Genomic DNA, 15,245 nt, shown 5'->3' on the forward strand with positions numbered 1-15,245 from the left:
TTAATAGTGTGCTGAGTTTAAGGAAAAAATATATATGGACTTGCAGATTTTAACAAAATAGTTAGATGTTCGTCACATTTTTAAAAGTGAGCCCCCCCCCCCCTCTTTTTTTTTTTTTTTAGAGAGAAAAGAAAGGGGGGAAAACGGAAAAGTTGTGGAAGCAAATGAAAGCTAGTTTTCCCCTTTTTGTTGTCCTGAAGAGACTTAATTAGATTTACTCGACGACCCAGAATTCTGGTTCTGACTCGCGTCACTCTCCTGCCTGATCTGGATTACCGTTTTTCTACACGGGACACTGAACGCTCAGCGACCGTTTTACCTCCACCTCTCAAACCCTGTACAGCTGTTTCGTTTTCTAAATATGGTTATTTTTTAGGATGACAGATTCTAGTCAGCTTAACGGAGCTGAATTGTGTACATATGTATTTGGGTCAGTTACATTGACCATATTTAGTTGGTGTTACTGGATTTCAAATGGTTTAATAAGACTTTGAAACGACTTTATGTAAATCTTTTTCTCAAATAATCCAAAGATCAAGAATTGGCCGCTGGACTTATTTGATATACTGAAAACCAATTTTTGTTACCCTGAAAAAAAATAAATAAATAGGATTTTATATTGAGAACACCATGTGGGGAAAAAAAATCAAATTTTGGGAAAAAAAAAAAAAAGAAACTTAATTATACGTTGGACATTTTTAGAGCGGGGGGGATATTTGGCTGTGATATTCCATTAGGTAAACTAGCATTTGATGATTTGTTGCGGTGAAAGAGCACGGGCATGACTCAAATTGTTGGATGCATTTAACAGCACTTGACTTAATTGCTCTAACCGAAAAAAAATCATGTGGATGACGAAATGTGGTTTAAGGAAGAATTCCCAAATGCCAGTGAAATGCTGAATGTACTGCAGGCGCAGATCATTACATTCATGTCCGTAATAAAGATCAGTTAACTACCAAAATTTCACATGACTTCTGACTGAGCACCCAAAATTTACTTTCGTGTTGCAAATGTTTTCAACTCTCAACGAACGAATAAATAAGTTAAAAATGCAATAAACGCACCTCGATTTATTTGGTGAGATGCTGCAAAGTTTGGTTTTAGAACGAATTTTACATGCATACTTTTTCTTTTTCAACCTGTGCACCGTATCGAGAACTGAATGATTATCTGCACTAAAACTTAAGGCAATTCACTGATTTATTTCCATCGGACTGTGAGGATTTTAAAGGGCGTGTGTGAAATCGCACGCCACCGACTGAATTTTTCATTATGTGGAAAGGATTACGTTTTTGCTCCTCCTTAATAAACCGGTTATTTGCTATGGATATGGATGCTGTAAATGCGTGCGTGCAGGGGTGTAAAAACTGATTAAAACTCAAACCGTGGACCTGAGCTATATTCATTTGGTGTTTCGAAAATGTAAACTCGTTTGAAGGTCTTTTTTGTGCAAACTGTTAAAGGCCACGGCACCGCAAAATTTCTTAAATATTTATTAACGCATTTGATCAGGTCGTAATTGAATGCGCTGGCGATAATTGCTTCCCAGCAGAATCTCCGTGCGCTCTGGAGCACAAGAGCGTTTCGCCAAAATAACCCGGAGCGATATCGCCTCTTCTGATTCGGTAATGACGTGGGTGGGTCTGGGTTAATGGGTCAAAAGCGGGAGGGAGGCAGCCGTCAGGCACCGGGCCATTAAAGAAATAGCTGGAGAAAAAAAAACAAGGGCTCGGCAAAGCTGTTTAGATGAACGTGTTCGAACAGAAAAAGTTTCCTTTTGGTCGATTAAGCAGCGGATAGAAAGAATGTGCACAGGTAAATTGTTTACACGCGTGTCGACACACAGGAAGGCCTGTATTATTTCACGTCCTAGCTTATGACAAACCTGTTATTTTTTCTATTCATTTTTAGTACAAACTTCAAATATTTGTCATATGACAAATGCATGCGCATTGGACTATATTCTTCGACTTGTCCAAGTTACTATGAATGTCACATTCTGCATGTTTTCACAACAATATCATCGACGGCATATTGCTAATATGAAAATAACAAGCTATTCGCACGAATTTAATCAGCTTCAGTGTTTTTGTGTGCTAATTATTGCTGTGTTGGCCCGGCAGCTGAATCAACACCTCGCTCAGGAGAACATTGCGCGTATTTGTTTTATGTGCTCGCATTGAGACGCCACCGCAGCTCGGCGACACTACATAAACATGAATGGATTTGTACGATTTGCATCAAACAAACATTTGCGTCCTGTCTTCCTGGGGAATAATTTGAGGAGCTCGGACACGCCCTCGCGTGGAGCACCTGCTCAAGCCCGAGGGGTGAGAGAGAGAAAACATTAGGGCCTGGTCGCTCTAACACTTTCAACTGTCTGAAGCTGGCACAATTCTGGCGAGGTGAATCCATATGTCTATTAACTAATTTTATATTTTTATTAATAGGCAGCCAACATTTTTTTGTTGCTGTTGTTGGATGGAATGCTACCGGAATAATTCACGCTCCAGACTTAAAACATTACAGATATTTCGTCCTTATATGTGAGCCTGGCCATAAGGGTCTATTTTTTTTTAATTGAGATTTATACATAATCTGATAGCTGAATAAAAAAACTTTCCATTGATGTATGGTTTAAAAATATTTGGCCGAGAGACAACAATTTGAAAAGCTTGAATCTGAGGGTGCCAAAAAATCAAAATATTGAGTAAATCGCTTGTAAAGTTGTCCAAATGAAGTTCTTAGCAATGCATATTACCAATAAAAAAAATGTTTTAATATATTTACGGTTGAAAAGTCGATCCATACAATGTATTTTTGACTATTGCTACAAATATATCCGTGCTACTTCTGACACATATAGCTTAAACTTGTTGGCAGGGCTGAAGACGGGATGTCCGGGTAATAGGCTACATATTTTAATAACAGACTGTTACGTCATCAGTGCCAATGTTTATCAAGTTTAATTCTTATTTTAAAACAGAATGATTTTCGATAAGCTATTTAAAGACTGGCATGTACATAATTTATTTTAAATTAAAGTCTAGTTGAATATTAGGGATAGGCCTACAAGTAGCCTAAGAGGTTCGTTCTTCTCATAGTTTAGCTTAAACTTTGTAAAATGTAAAAAATAAAATTAAATAAGTATAGAGTAGGCCTACACATAACGATGAAGAAGATTAAACTGTCTCACTTCACCTGTACTGGTCCGATATTTCGCGTAGCCTATATTTCATGTCCCAGACAAGCCACCCTTTCAAGTTTCAGTTCTGAAAACTCCCTCCGTTATTATATTGTCATTTACTCAACCAGATGATATTGTTTAATCAGTATTCACCTGGAGGGCATCTGCCTTTGACAGGAGTTTGAGTTATAGGCTAGCCTATTGCCACAACTCAAATACAATTTACTGGAAAAGCCTCACGTTAGTTTTAGCTTGCACTTTTCAAATATGTATTATTATTATAATAGGCTATTTAAATAAAAACGGTGTTAAATGATTCAAACTAACTAAATAAAATAATTTAAACTAAAAGGAAGTGAACTAGCCTACAGCAAAAAAAACGTGAGAAGCCAACTTCCCTCAGTCAAGATTTTTTTTTTTTTTTTTTTGATGGACTTGTCCTCCAAACGTAGAATTTTCTCTCAGTTCATAAGGCGGATAGGACGCTTCCATTACTGCTGTATGAGGCAATCCACTCTTGCCTTGCTGATATGCTCATATGTCCAAATGTCACCCGAGTGGGACGGCTCGTCCACAATTGGCACCATATTATTACATGTGAAAACTGTAAAAGAGATTACCGACCTAAACCATTAATGGGAAAACGGAAGTGTGATGAGCGAAGGGTTTGCTGAGATGGTGAGATGCTGACTTCAGGCCTCTGCGAGTTACAGAAACGCTGAGGGTGGGAAAAACCACCAGAGGGATTTATTCCTACAGTATTGACGCTGAGGTCTTAGGAACAGATGACAGACGGCATTATGGCTGTCAGGATGGACACTTGCTGAGCTCATATATAGCTTTATCTTTAACTCAGTAGCTGACCATACATGCACAGTTTAGGTAGGGTACAGATTGTAACCTTTTACGTTATTTGGATCAACGTGTTAACGAATTCTGGGTTTGTTGTATTAGGGAAAGTATTCGTTTAAAATACAAATCAGTCACATGAATACAGCTCTTCTAAAATGAACGTTTTCGTTTATTATTTACTTATTGATTTATTATTTCATTGATTGCCTGTGGTGTCTAAAGCCATAAATGTCCAAGCAGTGTAACTATGCGTGGATAAATATAAAATATTTAATTAAAAGGATAAAATTATTTTTTTAAAAAAAGAACATACTTTTTAATAAAATCAGCAGTTAATAATTGTATAACTATAATTGCCATTTTTAAATATTTTGACCTTTAAGTGAACGGCATGTTTTGCTAGGTTCAAATGGAGTAATAGCTTAGGCCACCAAGTAAACATTTTGCTGTTTATTGCAGAAAAATGACGATATTTGAAGGAAAAAAAATCTTATACACTCGCAAGTATTAAGATGCAAAGTAAATACTTGATTTTACTACTTATTTTTAGTCAGTTAAAAAAAAGGACGAAAATAAATGAGAAAATTGTGACAATGATTTTCTTTATGTGAGTAAAAACTACAGACACAAAGTTTTAATGTGACAGAGACAGGAACATGATCGCTCCGTTAATGTATACCTATTTACCACTCAAGTGTTAGTTGACAAAACAGCGCAATCTAATCTGAGTGGCGACAAAATTGTTCTTAATCGCAGCAATTAAAATTGGAACAGTTAATTAACTCTTAATTGAGCTGGGAACAGTTTGTCAAGTTCATTTTTCTCCTATCAGGTGACCAGAGTGTGACATCACCACCTCACCGTCTGAAAGATGGCGGCCTCGCGGAGGCTGGTGATCCGACAGGCTCTGCTTACACAACCAGCCAGGAAATGAACACTAACAGTGGATGGCTGTTTGTATGTGCAGATTTGATCAGCATATGTGGTGGAGTATGACAGCTGCTTGAATTAGATGTCAAGATCGCTGATGAACCGTGAAGAGCACCAGAGTCATGAGCATGAGTAAACTTTTACTTGCCACAGCAGAAGAAAGACGCATGCACCGGTAGCATTTTTAACATTAAAAGAGAAGCATAAAGCTCATAAGACTGTAATACTGCAAAATACACGAACATGATCAGATCATCTAAGCTCCCTCATCAAAACTCGTGAAAAGAAGCTAACAATGCTTCTGGATGTTATGAAAGAAGCTCATCATCTATCAAACCCAATTATGTGCCAATCAAATCTCAGCATTTTTGCCAAAAAGACTGTTTGATCCAAAACATTTTTTTTAGTTTGACTCAACACAGGATTACAAGGTTGTCATTCACAGAAAAACTGTGATCTCTCCAATAATCCTGTGTGATTATAAGTTTCTAAGCTTTAGTCTGAGCTGTTGAAAATGGTTCCTGGCACAGAATCAGTGACTGGAGGCCAGACTAATTAAAAAACAATATGAATATAATTCAAATAAGACAGATGCCTCTTGAAAATTGCTAGATAATCAGATTAATGCATTAATAATGGTGAGTTGTCTGATCAATTATCATAATTGATGCACAAATCAAATCTATATATATATATTTAAACATATTTTTTTTTAAATAAAAGTTACAAAAGGCGGTTTGCACAGTGATGCCATAAAAGAACCTTTCTGTGAACACTTCATTAAAAAAAAAATCTTAGTGAGAAGAACATTTAAATGAACATTTTGTGCAATGAAAAGGATCTGTAGATGTTACCAGAGGTTCTTCATGGAACCACAGACATCAATAATGAACCTTTATTTTTAAGAGAGTACAATATATATATGTGACCCTGGACCCTGGCCTTAAGTAGCACAGGTAAATTTGCAGCAATAGCTGAAAATACATTGTATGGGTCAAAATTATTGATTTTTCTTTTATGCCAAAAATGATTAGACTATTAAGTATAGATCATGTTCCATGAAGATATTTTGCAAAATTCCTACTGTACATATATCAAAACTTAATTTTTCATTAGTATTATGCATCGCTAAGATTTTCATTTGGACAACTTTAAAGGTGATTTTCTCAATATTTAGATTTTTTTTTTTTTTTTTGTACTCTCAGATTCCAGATTTTCAAATCGTTGTATCTCAGCCAAATATCGAGGCTTGTTTTATTCAGCTTTCAGATGATGTATAAATCTCAGTTTAAAAACACTGACCATTATGACTGGTTTTGTGGTCCAGGGTCACATATTACAATAGACAATAATATGTAAAGCAATGTTTAAAATATGCATTAAAATGATACGGTGACAACACCAACTTGACTGATTTTTCCTTAAAAGGTGCAAAGAATAGGCAATAGACGGGCATAAAAACAGAGGTGACAACACAAAAGCTTCCTCTCCTGACCCTTCCTCCATTTCCAGCATCAATTCATATTTATATATCTTGTATATATACTTTTTTTAAAAAAGAAAATCCTCTTAGAATGCAGAGTAAATAGATTACGATACAGTGAGGGATTATGGATGGCTGGGTGCTGTCAGATTAAGTTCGGAGAGCAGGCCGGCGACAGTTCTGACACGGCCGCTGTGTATGAAGACTGTGGGGGGAAAACGGCAGCCTCCTCTTTAGAGACACGCGCTGCGTATCCCTCTGCATTTCTTCTGCATGTAATCTCATACACCAAACAGGTGGAGAATTAAACCCGGCCCACAAGCCGCACCACTGATCCTGTGATCAAGCACAGGGATACTAGTGTGGCCTCTGTGCCACCATTCTCAAAGAAAGTGAAGTGTTACTAAAATAAAAAAAAAAAAAAAAAAAAAGAAGCTGTTTGCACAGACTCTCAAACATCCATTCTGATAGTCTGATAGTGACAGGCACGAGCTGGAATGGTTAGGCAATATATGTAACAGAAAGAGGAAGAACCGTGGAAAAGTAGGTTAGAACATTTTTTTTTTACTCAACAAGAGTGTGCAGTACTGGCCATAAACAGGATTTTACGACCCATTTTCCAAGATAGAGTGTGACAAATTATGCGACATGAAATTCTTTAACAAACACTGTGCATAAAGCCAAAAAAGTAATCAAAACAGAATGAAAAGAATTGCAAAAATATGTTTTATTAAAATAGTAGTTTTTATAGTTTAAGCACATTTAATCTGTAACTGGATCTTTTAGTAAAAAAAAAATCTATTGTAAAAAAATACTCAAACCGATTAACTGTACAAAAAAAAAGTCTAGTTATACTAAACCAAAATGAATAACTTTCAGTTTCCCCTCCTCAGGCACCTAAAAATGACAAAATATGGATAACATTATTACAGTTATCAGCAGTAACTGCAGTAATAGATATTAAATATTTCATTCAATTATTTAATAAAATAATTAAATACTTTAAAAGTGAAAATATGAGCAAAAGGTATTTATATACTGTATACCAGTCAAACATTTTTGGAGAGTAAGATTTTTAATTATTTTAAAGAAGTCTCTTCTGCTCACCAAGCCTGCATTATTTGATCCAAAATGCAGCATAAACAGTAATATTGTGAAATATACTTACTATTTAAAACATTTGCTTTCTCTTTGAACATATTTTAAAATGTAATTTATTCCTGTGATCAAAGCTACATTTTCAGCATCATTACTCCAGTCTTCAGAAATCATTCTAAGATGCTGATTTGCTGTTCAAGAAACATTTATTATTATTATTATCAATATTAAAAACAGTTAAGTACTTTTTATGATTCTTTGGTAAACAGAAACATCCAAAGATCAGCATTTATCTGAAATGAAAAGCTTTTGTAACATTATACACTATATCATTCAAAAGCTTGGAGTCAGTGTGATTTATTTATTAGAAATTATAGAAATTAATACTTTTATTTAGCAAGGATGCTTTCAGTTGATCAAAAAGTGATGATAAAGACATTTATAATGTTACAAAAGATTTCTATTTCAGATAAATGCTGTTCTTATGAACTTTCTATCCATCAAAGAAACCTGAAAAAAAATCTACTCAGCTGTTTTCAACATCATAATAATAATAAAAAATGTTTTCTGAGCAGCAACTTAGAATATTAAAATGATTTTCATGTGACTGGAGTAATGATGCTAAAAATTCAGCTTTAAAACCACAGGAATAAATTACATTTTAAAATATATTCAAATAGAAAACAGTTATTTTAAATAGTAAAAATGTTTTTGTTGTACTTTGGATCAAATAAGTGCAGGCTTGGTGAGCAGAAGAGACTTATTTAAAAAGTTTTAGATATAATACCTGGCAGAACTGATTTGTCTACAAACATCAATTAAAGAACAGTAAACAGAGTGTATCATTATAAAGTAAGAAATATATCATACCACTGTAGAAATGTAAAACATTACCTGGGCGTTCTGGTCAACAAGGTTGATTTCTAAAAGGGAAAAAAGTGGAAATCACATAAAAGTGTCTTAAAAAGTTTTGAGATTGACCTAAGCACATCTGATTGGATGTCACAGCACCATCTTTCTATCACCACACCTGAATCAGGTGATCAGACGAGCGCCAGTCGCTCAGTAATCTTGCGTAAATGTACTGTATGTACGAGTGGGTGGAAGTGTTGGGTTCAAGCATCCTCTGCAGCTCAACTGGAGGAGGGTTTCTCCATGGTAAATTATGACTGTGCCATTAGCATTCAGGATTATGCATGTATTAAAATTCTGATGTAAATGTCTGTAATAGCCTACAGTCTGTACTGTCCAATAAATATGTATGGGAAAAAGTTTAATTATTCTGTGGACAGAAAAGAATAAAACATTCATGTTTTAGGATGATTAGCTAAGTACAATACAAGCAGAAAAAAAGGCAGTCAACTTGAACCTATTTTTGAGAGGGCAAAACAGAGGGGAAGATATCACTCTCAGGGCATTAACGAGGGAATTATCAACGGCGGTAGAGCTCTGTGTAAAACACACAGTCAATATAAATTATAACCATAAAGCTCGACGTGAAAAACAAGCTGTACGCCTCGATCCAAATACGGAGAACAATGTAGTCATTCAACCCTGTTACTTTTGTATCCACTTTGAGAACTATATTTACTCAAACGGACTAGTATTCAAAAGAACACACCTGTGTGTTTCCAAGGCCAGGTGCGATGACTTGTCAGGGTGTTGGAGAGGTCATCCGTAGCCTCAGAGGTTGACGTTTCTCCAGCCCTGTTGCAGACAAAAAGAGACTGGAATCATGTTTTTAATATATGACTGACTAAAGAAAGCTCTCTAACTCCATACGGCAGTTTTAAATGCGCACTGCTACCTGTCAATGCCGTATGGAAATATTCTGGTCTTCTGCATTCAGAGAGATGGAGGTATGAACGCTTTACAGGATCCAGCGTTACTATTCTGTTCACACTAATATCAATGTGCACTAGCATTCACAGCAGACGGACCTGGATCTCTTTCACACATACACGCACATCAGTTTCGACCCTCTACGTGTGGGAGTCAGGCCTTTCCCAAGGATTCGTGGGTATTCCAAAAACTGCTGCCGCCGTACGGCGTGCCGTCAAATCCAGCAAGCGTGTAAGAACGCGTGAATGTTATCAGTCGTATTGTGGGCTGTGCGATTTGGGTTTTTCCGCGGCGACTGGCGATGGAGACGGGGTCCAATTTCTCTGCTTTTTCTATTTCCTTTAGTGATGCACGCCGCTTACAAGGAATCGAGGGAGGAGGAGAAAAAGAGGCCTACGGGGCGCAGCCCACACCATACAAACAGGCGAACAAACACATACACATCGCTACACATGTACAGATGCACTCGGATGCAAAAAGTGTCACGAGTCCAAGAGCTGGAGCGCGTCTCTCTGAGTGCGCCGTGTGTGTGTGAGAGAATGAAAGGATACGTCAACAGATGTGTGTCGGGATGTTTTCCAGATATCCGCATCTTTGCCTCTCTCCCTGCGCAGGGCTGGATTTAGTACAACCGACGGTGATGCCACCAAGTCATTGTACTCCTTCTCTCGCTCACTCTGCCGATCTTTTTTTTCTTTGCCAGCGCAACGCAGGCATGAAGCTCGAATCAGTGTCTCTAAGCCTTATTGGCTCGGCATAAGAAACAATAAAACTTCATCAGAGACCAGATTAGTCTGGTTAAATAGAATAAAAAAAAAAACTCCAAAAAACAAACACAAAAAGGGAAATATGAGAAGAGGATTTCCGCTCTCTCTCTCGACTGCTATTTATCTGGGTGGGAGCATCTCCCTCTGATGTCTTGTATGTGGCCGTGTAGCAGTACAGGCCTGGAAACTGGGATTCAGGCTGCCAAATTACCCAAAACTCCTTATTTTGTGTTTTAAAAACCCTTTAATCCCACCCCATCCTCTTTGGGCCGTCCGCTCGGAATTGGCTGATGGGAAAGGGAGGATTTGAAGGAGCTTAAGTGGGAGAGAAAGAATGAGAGTCAGCATAGAGTCAATGGTCCCTCCATCAACAGCAATGGAAGCAGAGAGAGAGGAGAAGACAATAGGATGACACTCATACAACACACACATTCACTCTACACACTCATTGTGATGCTCCAGGCCAAACTTGAAATTAGTATGGGTGTTTTCTCAAAATATTCTGTCATTAATTACTCACCCTCATGTTGTTTCAAACGCAGACCTTCGTTCATCTTTGGAACACAAATTAGGATATTTTTGATAAAATCCGAGAGCTTTCTGATCCTGTATAGACAGCAACGCAACTGACACGTTCAAGGGCCAGAAAGGTAGTAAGGACATTGTTAAAATAGTTCATGTGACATCAGTGGTTCAACCTTAAATTTTATGAAGCTACAAGAATACTTTTTGTACATAAAGAACAAAAATAACGACTTTGATCAACAATTTCTTTTCTGTGTCAGTCTTTGAGGAGTTGGCAAAAAGTATTCTCATAGCTTCATAAAATTAAGGTTGAAACATTGATGTAACATGGACTATTTTAAAAATGTCCTTTCCTGCTGTTCTTCAGAAAAATCCTTCAGGTCCCATAAATTCTTTGGTTTTTCAGCATTTTTCTGTATTTGAACCCTTTCCGACAATGACTCAGATCCATCTTTTCACAACTGAGGGACTCATATGCAGCTATTACAGAAGGTTCAAATTCTCACTGATACTTCCGAAGGAAACACGATGCATTAAGAGCCGGGGGGTGTAAACTTTTTGAATTTGAAGATCTTAAACTTATTTTGTCTTCTGGGAAACATGCAAGTATCTTCTGTAGCTTCTGAATGGTAGTACTAAATGAAAAAATATGATATTTAGTCAAAGTAAGAAAAATACACATCTTCATTCTGTTCAAAAGTTTACACCCCCAGCTCTTAATGCATTGTGTTTCCTTCTGGATCATCAGTGAGCGTTTGAACCTTCTGTAATAGTTGCATACGAGTCCCTCAGTTGTCCTCAGTGTGAAAAGATGGATCTCAAACACATTCAGTCATTGTTGGAAAGGGTTCAAATACACAAAAATGTTGAAAAACCCAAGAATGTGGTGGACCTGAAGGATTTTTCTGAAAAACAGTGGGCAGTTTAACTGCTCAGGACAAACAAGGGACTCATGAACAACTACCCTTAAAAAAAAAAAAAAAAAAACAGCTGTGGAAAATTCAGGTAACAACAGTATTAAGAATCGAGCGCATGTAAACTTTTAAACAGGGTCATTTTTATAAATTCTAAAAACTATTATTTTCTCTTGTGGACTATATGTAAACTTTTATGTGGAATATCTTATTCAGCTCAGTACTAAATAAAAAATAACATGCATTTTGTATGATCCCTCTTATTTTGGTAAAATAACAGTTTTCAGATTCTGCAAGGTGTATGTAAACTTTTGACTTCAGCTGAACATGTTGCATTGCTGTCTATGCAGGGTCAGAAAGCATTTCATTAAAAATGTCTTAATTTGTTTTCGAAGAAGAACGAAAGTCTTACGGGTTTGGACGACATAAGGGTGAGTAATTAATGACAGAATTTTCATTTTTGCGTAACTATCCCTTTAAGAAATGCACCCTCATAAATGCTGCCAGACCAGTTTATGTCATTTCTAATGTGTCAGCTAACAATTTGATCTAAATATGAATAATGAGTTAAACACACACACACCTTGATGCAGTGCTCCAGTGTTTGGGGTCGTGAACATGCCTCTCGTTGATGGTTGATGGTAGTTTGACTCCACTCTGCCCTTCGTACGCTGACTGACACTCATCTGAAAATCACACACAAAATCCCACCATGCCCCGAGGGAAACAGTTTAACATGTAGAATCTTTGAAATGTAGAAGCCCTTCTGTACGAAGCAGAGAGAGAGCGAGAGACAGAACATGACATATTGTGTAATACATGGGCGTCTTGTACACGACTCTCCCAGACAGAGACAGTGAAGGTTACATATAACAAGAGACGCTAAGTAAGACTTGATCTCAGGGAACACCCTACAGCACAGCAGTGTGTGCGTCTGCGTCTCGTGAGCTATAAGATGATCCCTCTCATACGCTCTTCTCAGAGTCCTTCTTTACAATTGGCTCTCTCACCAAATCAACACACTCCTCAATGAGAAAGCGAACACTGATCCTCTTCTGTGACAACAAAGCGACGGTGGAAGGATGGAAAGACAGACAGAGAAAGAGAGAGACTACATAAAGTCTATGCAGGGAGATCTAAAAAAAATAGGGAAAAAGTAAGGAAAAATACATTTTAATGATTAGGGATGTTCAGTAAATTCATTCATTGAGTATAAATAGGTATAAGGAGAATTACTTCAAAAATGTAATTTAATTTAATTTAATTAATTTAATTTAATGTTCATTCTCCTTGACTCTTGGAGATACTTTTAAAAATAATGTTTTTTGATTTATATAAAAAAGGAAACTTAAAATGAATAATATATTTATAAATATACAAGCACACACTCTACAGTTTAAAAGTCAGGGGTCAGTTTTTTTTTTTAAAGAAATTAATACTTTTATTCATCAAGGGTGCATGAAATTGCACCAGTATAACAGTAAAAGGCATTTATCATGTTACAAAATAAATTTTATTTAAAATAAATGCTGTTCTTCTGAACTATAATAATCAAATAATCTTGAAAGAAAATGTATCACTGTTTTCACAAAAATATTAAGCAGCAACATTTGCAACATTTAAATAATAATGTTACCTGAGCACCAGGTTATTATATCAGAATGATTTCTGAAGGATCATGTGACACTGACACTGCAGTAATCGTTGCCAAAAATTCAGCGTTGCATCACAGAAATAAATAAAATTTTAAAATATATTAAAACAGAAAACAGTTATTTTAAATTGTAATAATATTTCACAATATTACAGTTTTTTTCTGTACTTTTGATCAAATAAATGCAACCTTGATGAATATAAGACTTTTTTCAAAAACAGTAAAAAGTCATACTGACCTTTTGAATGGTAATGTATATGCAAAAAAAAAAAAAAAAATATATATATATATATATATATATATTGTTTTTTTTTTTAATAGTTATTTCAAAATATTTGACAAAAAACACCAATTACTTAAAGAAAAACAAATAATTATCTATTAAAAACTTTATATTTATTTTATATATTAAAGTGCAGACAGACAGACTGAATGAACTGCAGAATATATTGCTAAATTGTTAAAAAGTGCAAAATTGATTTTTCGTTACATAAAATTATTTGTGAATAATTATTTCATCAGTGTATCATGTAATTAATTTGATCACATTAATTATATTAGTTTTAGAGACTACATGGACAACATTTCTAAACTGTCAGTTAAATAGTCATCCAGAAGCAGCTACAGCAGATCAATACCCTCAAAGCTGTTTTACACTTTGAGCTTTGTTTTATTTATGAGAATGGCCATATAATGTGTGAATATTAAGTCACTTTTGAATTTCTGGCGTGTGTGCGCGTATCCTTTAAAGTCATGGTTGGCTGACAGTGTGAGACATTTGCTTCAGGCTGGCCAAATGTAAACAAGACACCTTGTCTTTTAATGCACAGCACAATGCCGAATCCTAGCGCTCTCATTCCCTATTTATGATCCCCCACACTGCCCTACAGAATTTCCTCTAAATATTCCTCTATTCCACAAATAATCCCTGTACACAAACACACAATATCAGCACCTCAAAGAAGCTATTGACCCGAAAATGTACACAGAGTTCACAGGAAAAAAGAGAGACTGTCTTGGACTACAAAAAAAACTCAGGCAATGACTTATAATTGCAACATTTTAACTATTAACAGCGGTAAAATGCCCCCAAACAGACTATTTTGCCCATCTGTTCCTTTCACATTCGCACTCTTAAGCACTTCCTTCCAAGGCTAAGGTCTGCTCGGGGTGAGAGAGCAGGGAAATCATCAAGGACATAATTAAGAGGCTTATGGGCAGACAGGGTGGGAAACACACACACACCCTCAAGTTTTCACCCCCTTATTAGAAGCTAAACACCTCCCTTGTCTCATCTGTACACCTGTTAGCCGAACCACTTCTGTCCGTCCCTCATCCCCCTCTCGCTTTCCCTTTCTTTCTACTGCCCTCTTTCATTTGTACGTATGCCCATCCTGCTGGCCGAGGAAGTGTACGTTGAACATCGCTGATGAACAGCACGTAGGACGTCCTCATCAGGTCAGCAGGAAACAGAATATCAGAGCTGAGGTCAATGCACTTTAAACCGGTCCTATTCAGCCAATTAATGACGTGAATGAATCAAACTCGCTCTGTATCTGCACACAGCGCTCTGAAAAAACCCTTCAAATAGTCAAATATAATTACATAAGAGATTAAAAATGACGAAACCTAATGACTTTTTTTAATTTCCCAGTGGTGCTACTGCCAGAGTCACATGCACCTTACGTCATATCATGAAAGACTGAATGAAATTACCAGTGTACGTGTTTTTTCAGAGCTAGAATAAATTCTACTGCGACACGCCACATGTAGATGGAAAAATTGACCGTTTCAAACAATTCAAAGCTGAAAAAAGTCATTGTACCTGCAACGCTGTTCAAAAGTTTGGGATCTGTATGATTTTTAATGTTTCAAATCTGTATTCATTTGATTAGAAATACAGAAAAAACAGTGATATCGTGATATTATTGCAATTTATAATATTGGTTTCCTATTATAATATACTTTAAAATATAATTAATTTCTGTGA

The 15,245-nt window shown here is 36.3% G+C and overlaps 1 protein-coding gene across 3 annotated transcripts in view; it reads right to left on the reverse strand.

Moving 5' to 3' along the window:
- Positions 1-7,173: 7,173 nt before the first annotated feature.
- Positions 7,174-15,245, reverse strand: part of wdpcp (WD repeat containing planar cell polarity effector) — a 78,027-nt gene continuing 69,955 nt past the window's right edge. For all 3 annotated transcript variants that reach the window (XM_051134087.1, XM_051134088.1, XM_051134089.1), the window contains 4 exons: positions 12,185-12,287; positions 9,175-9,260; positions 8,448-8,476; positions 7,174-7,352 (listed from right to left, as the gene is read on the reverse strand). In XM_051134087.1, coding sequence (XP_050990044.1) covers positions 7,305-7,352; positions 8,448-8,476; positions 9,175-9,260; positions 12,185-12,287 — 266 coding nt within the window. In that variant the 3' untranslated portion in view covers positions 7,174-7,304. The remainder of the gene's footprint in view (positions 7,353-8,447; positions 8,477-9,174; positions 9,261-12,184; positions 12,288-15,245) is intronic.

This window comes from Labeo rohita, chromosome 17 (assembly GCF_022985175.1).
Source record: "Labeo rohita strain BAU-BD-2019 chromosome 17, IGBB_LRoh.1.0, whole genome shotgun sequence".
Classification (NCBI taxonomy): domain Eukaryota; kingdom Metazoa; phylum Chordata; class Actinopteri; order Cypriniformes; family Cyprinidae; genus Labeo; species Labeo rohita.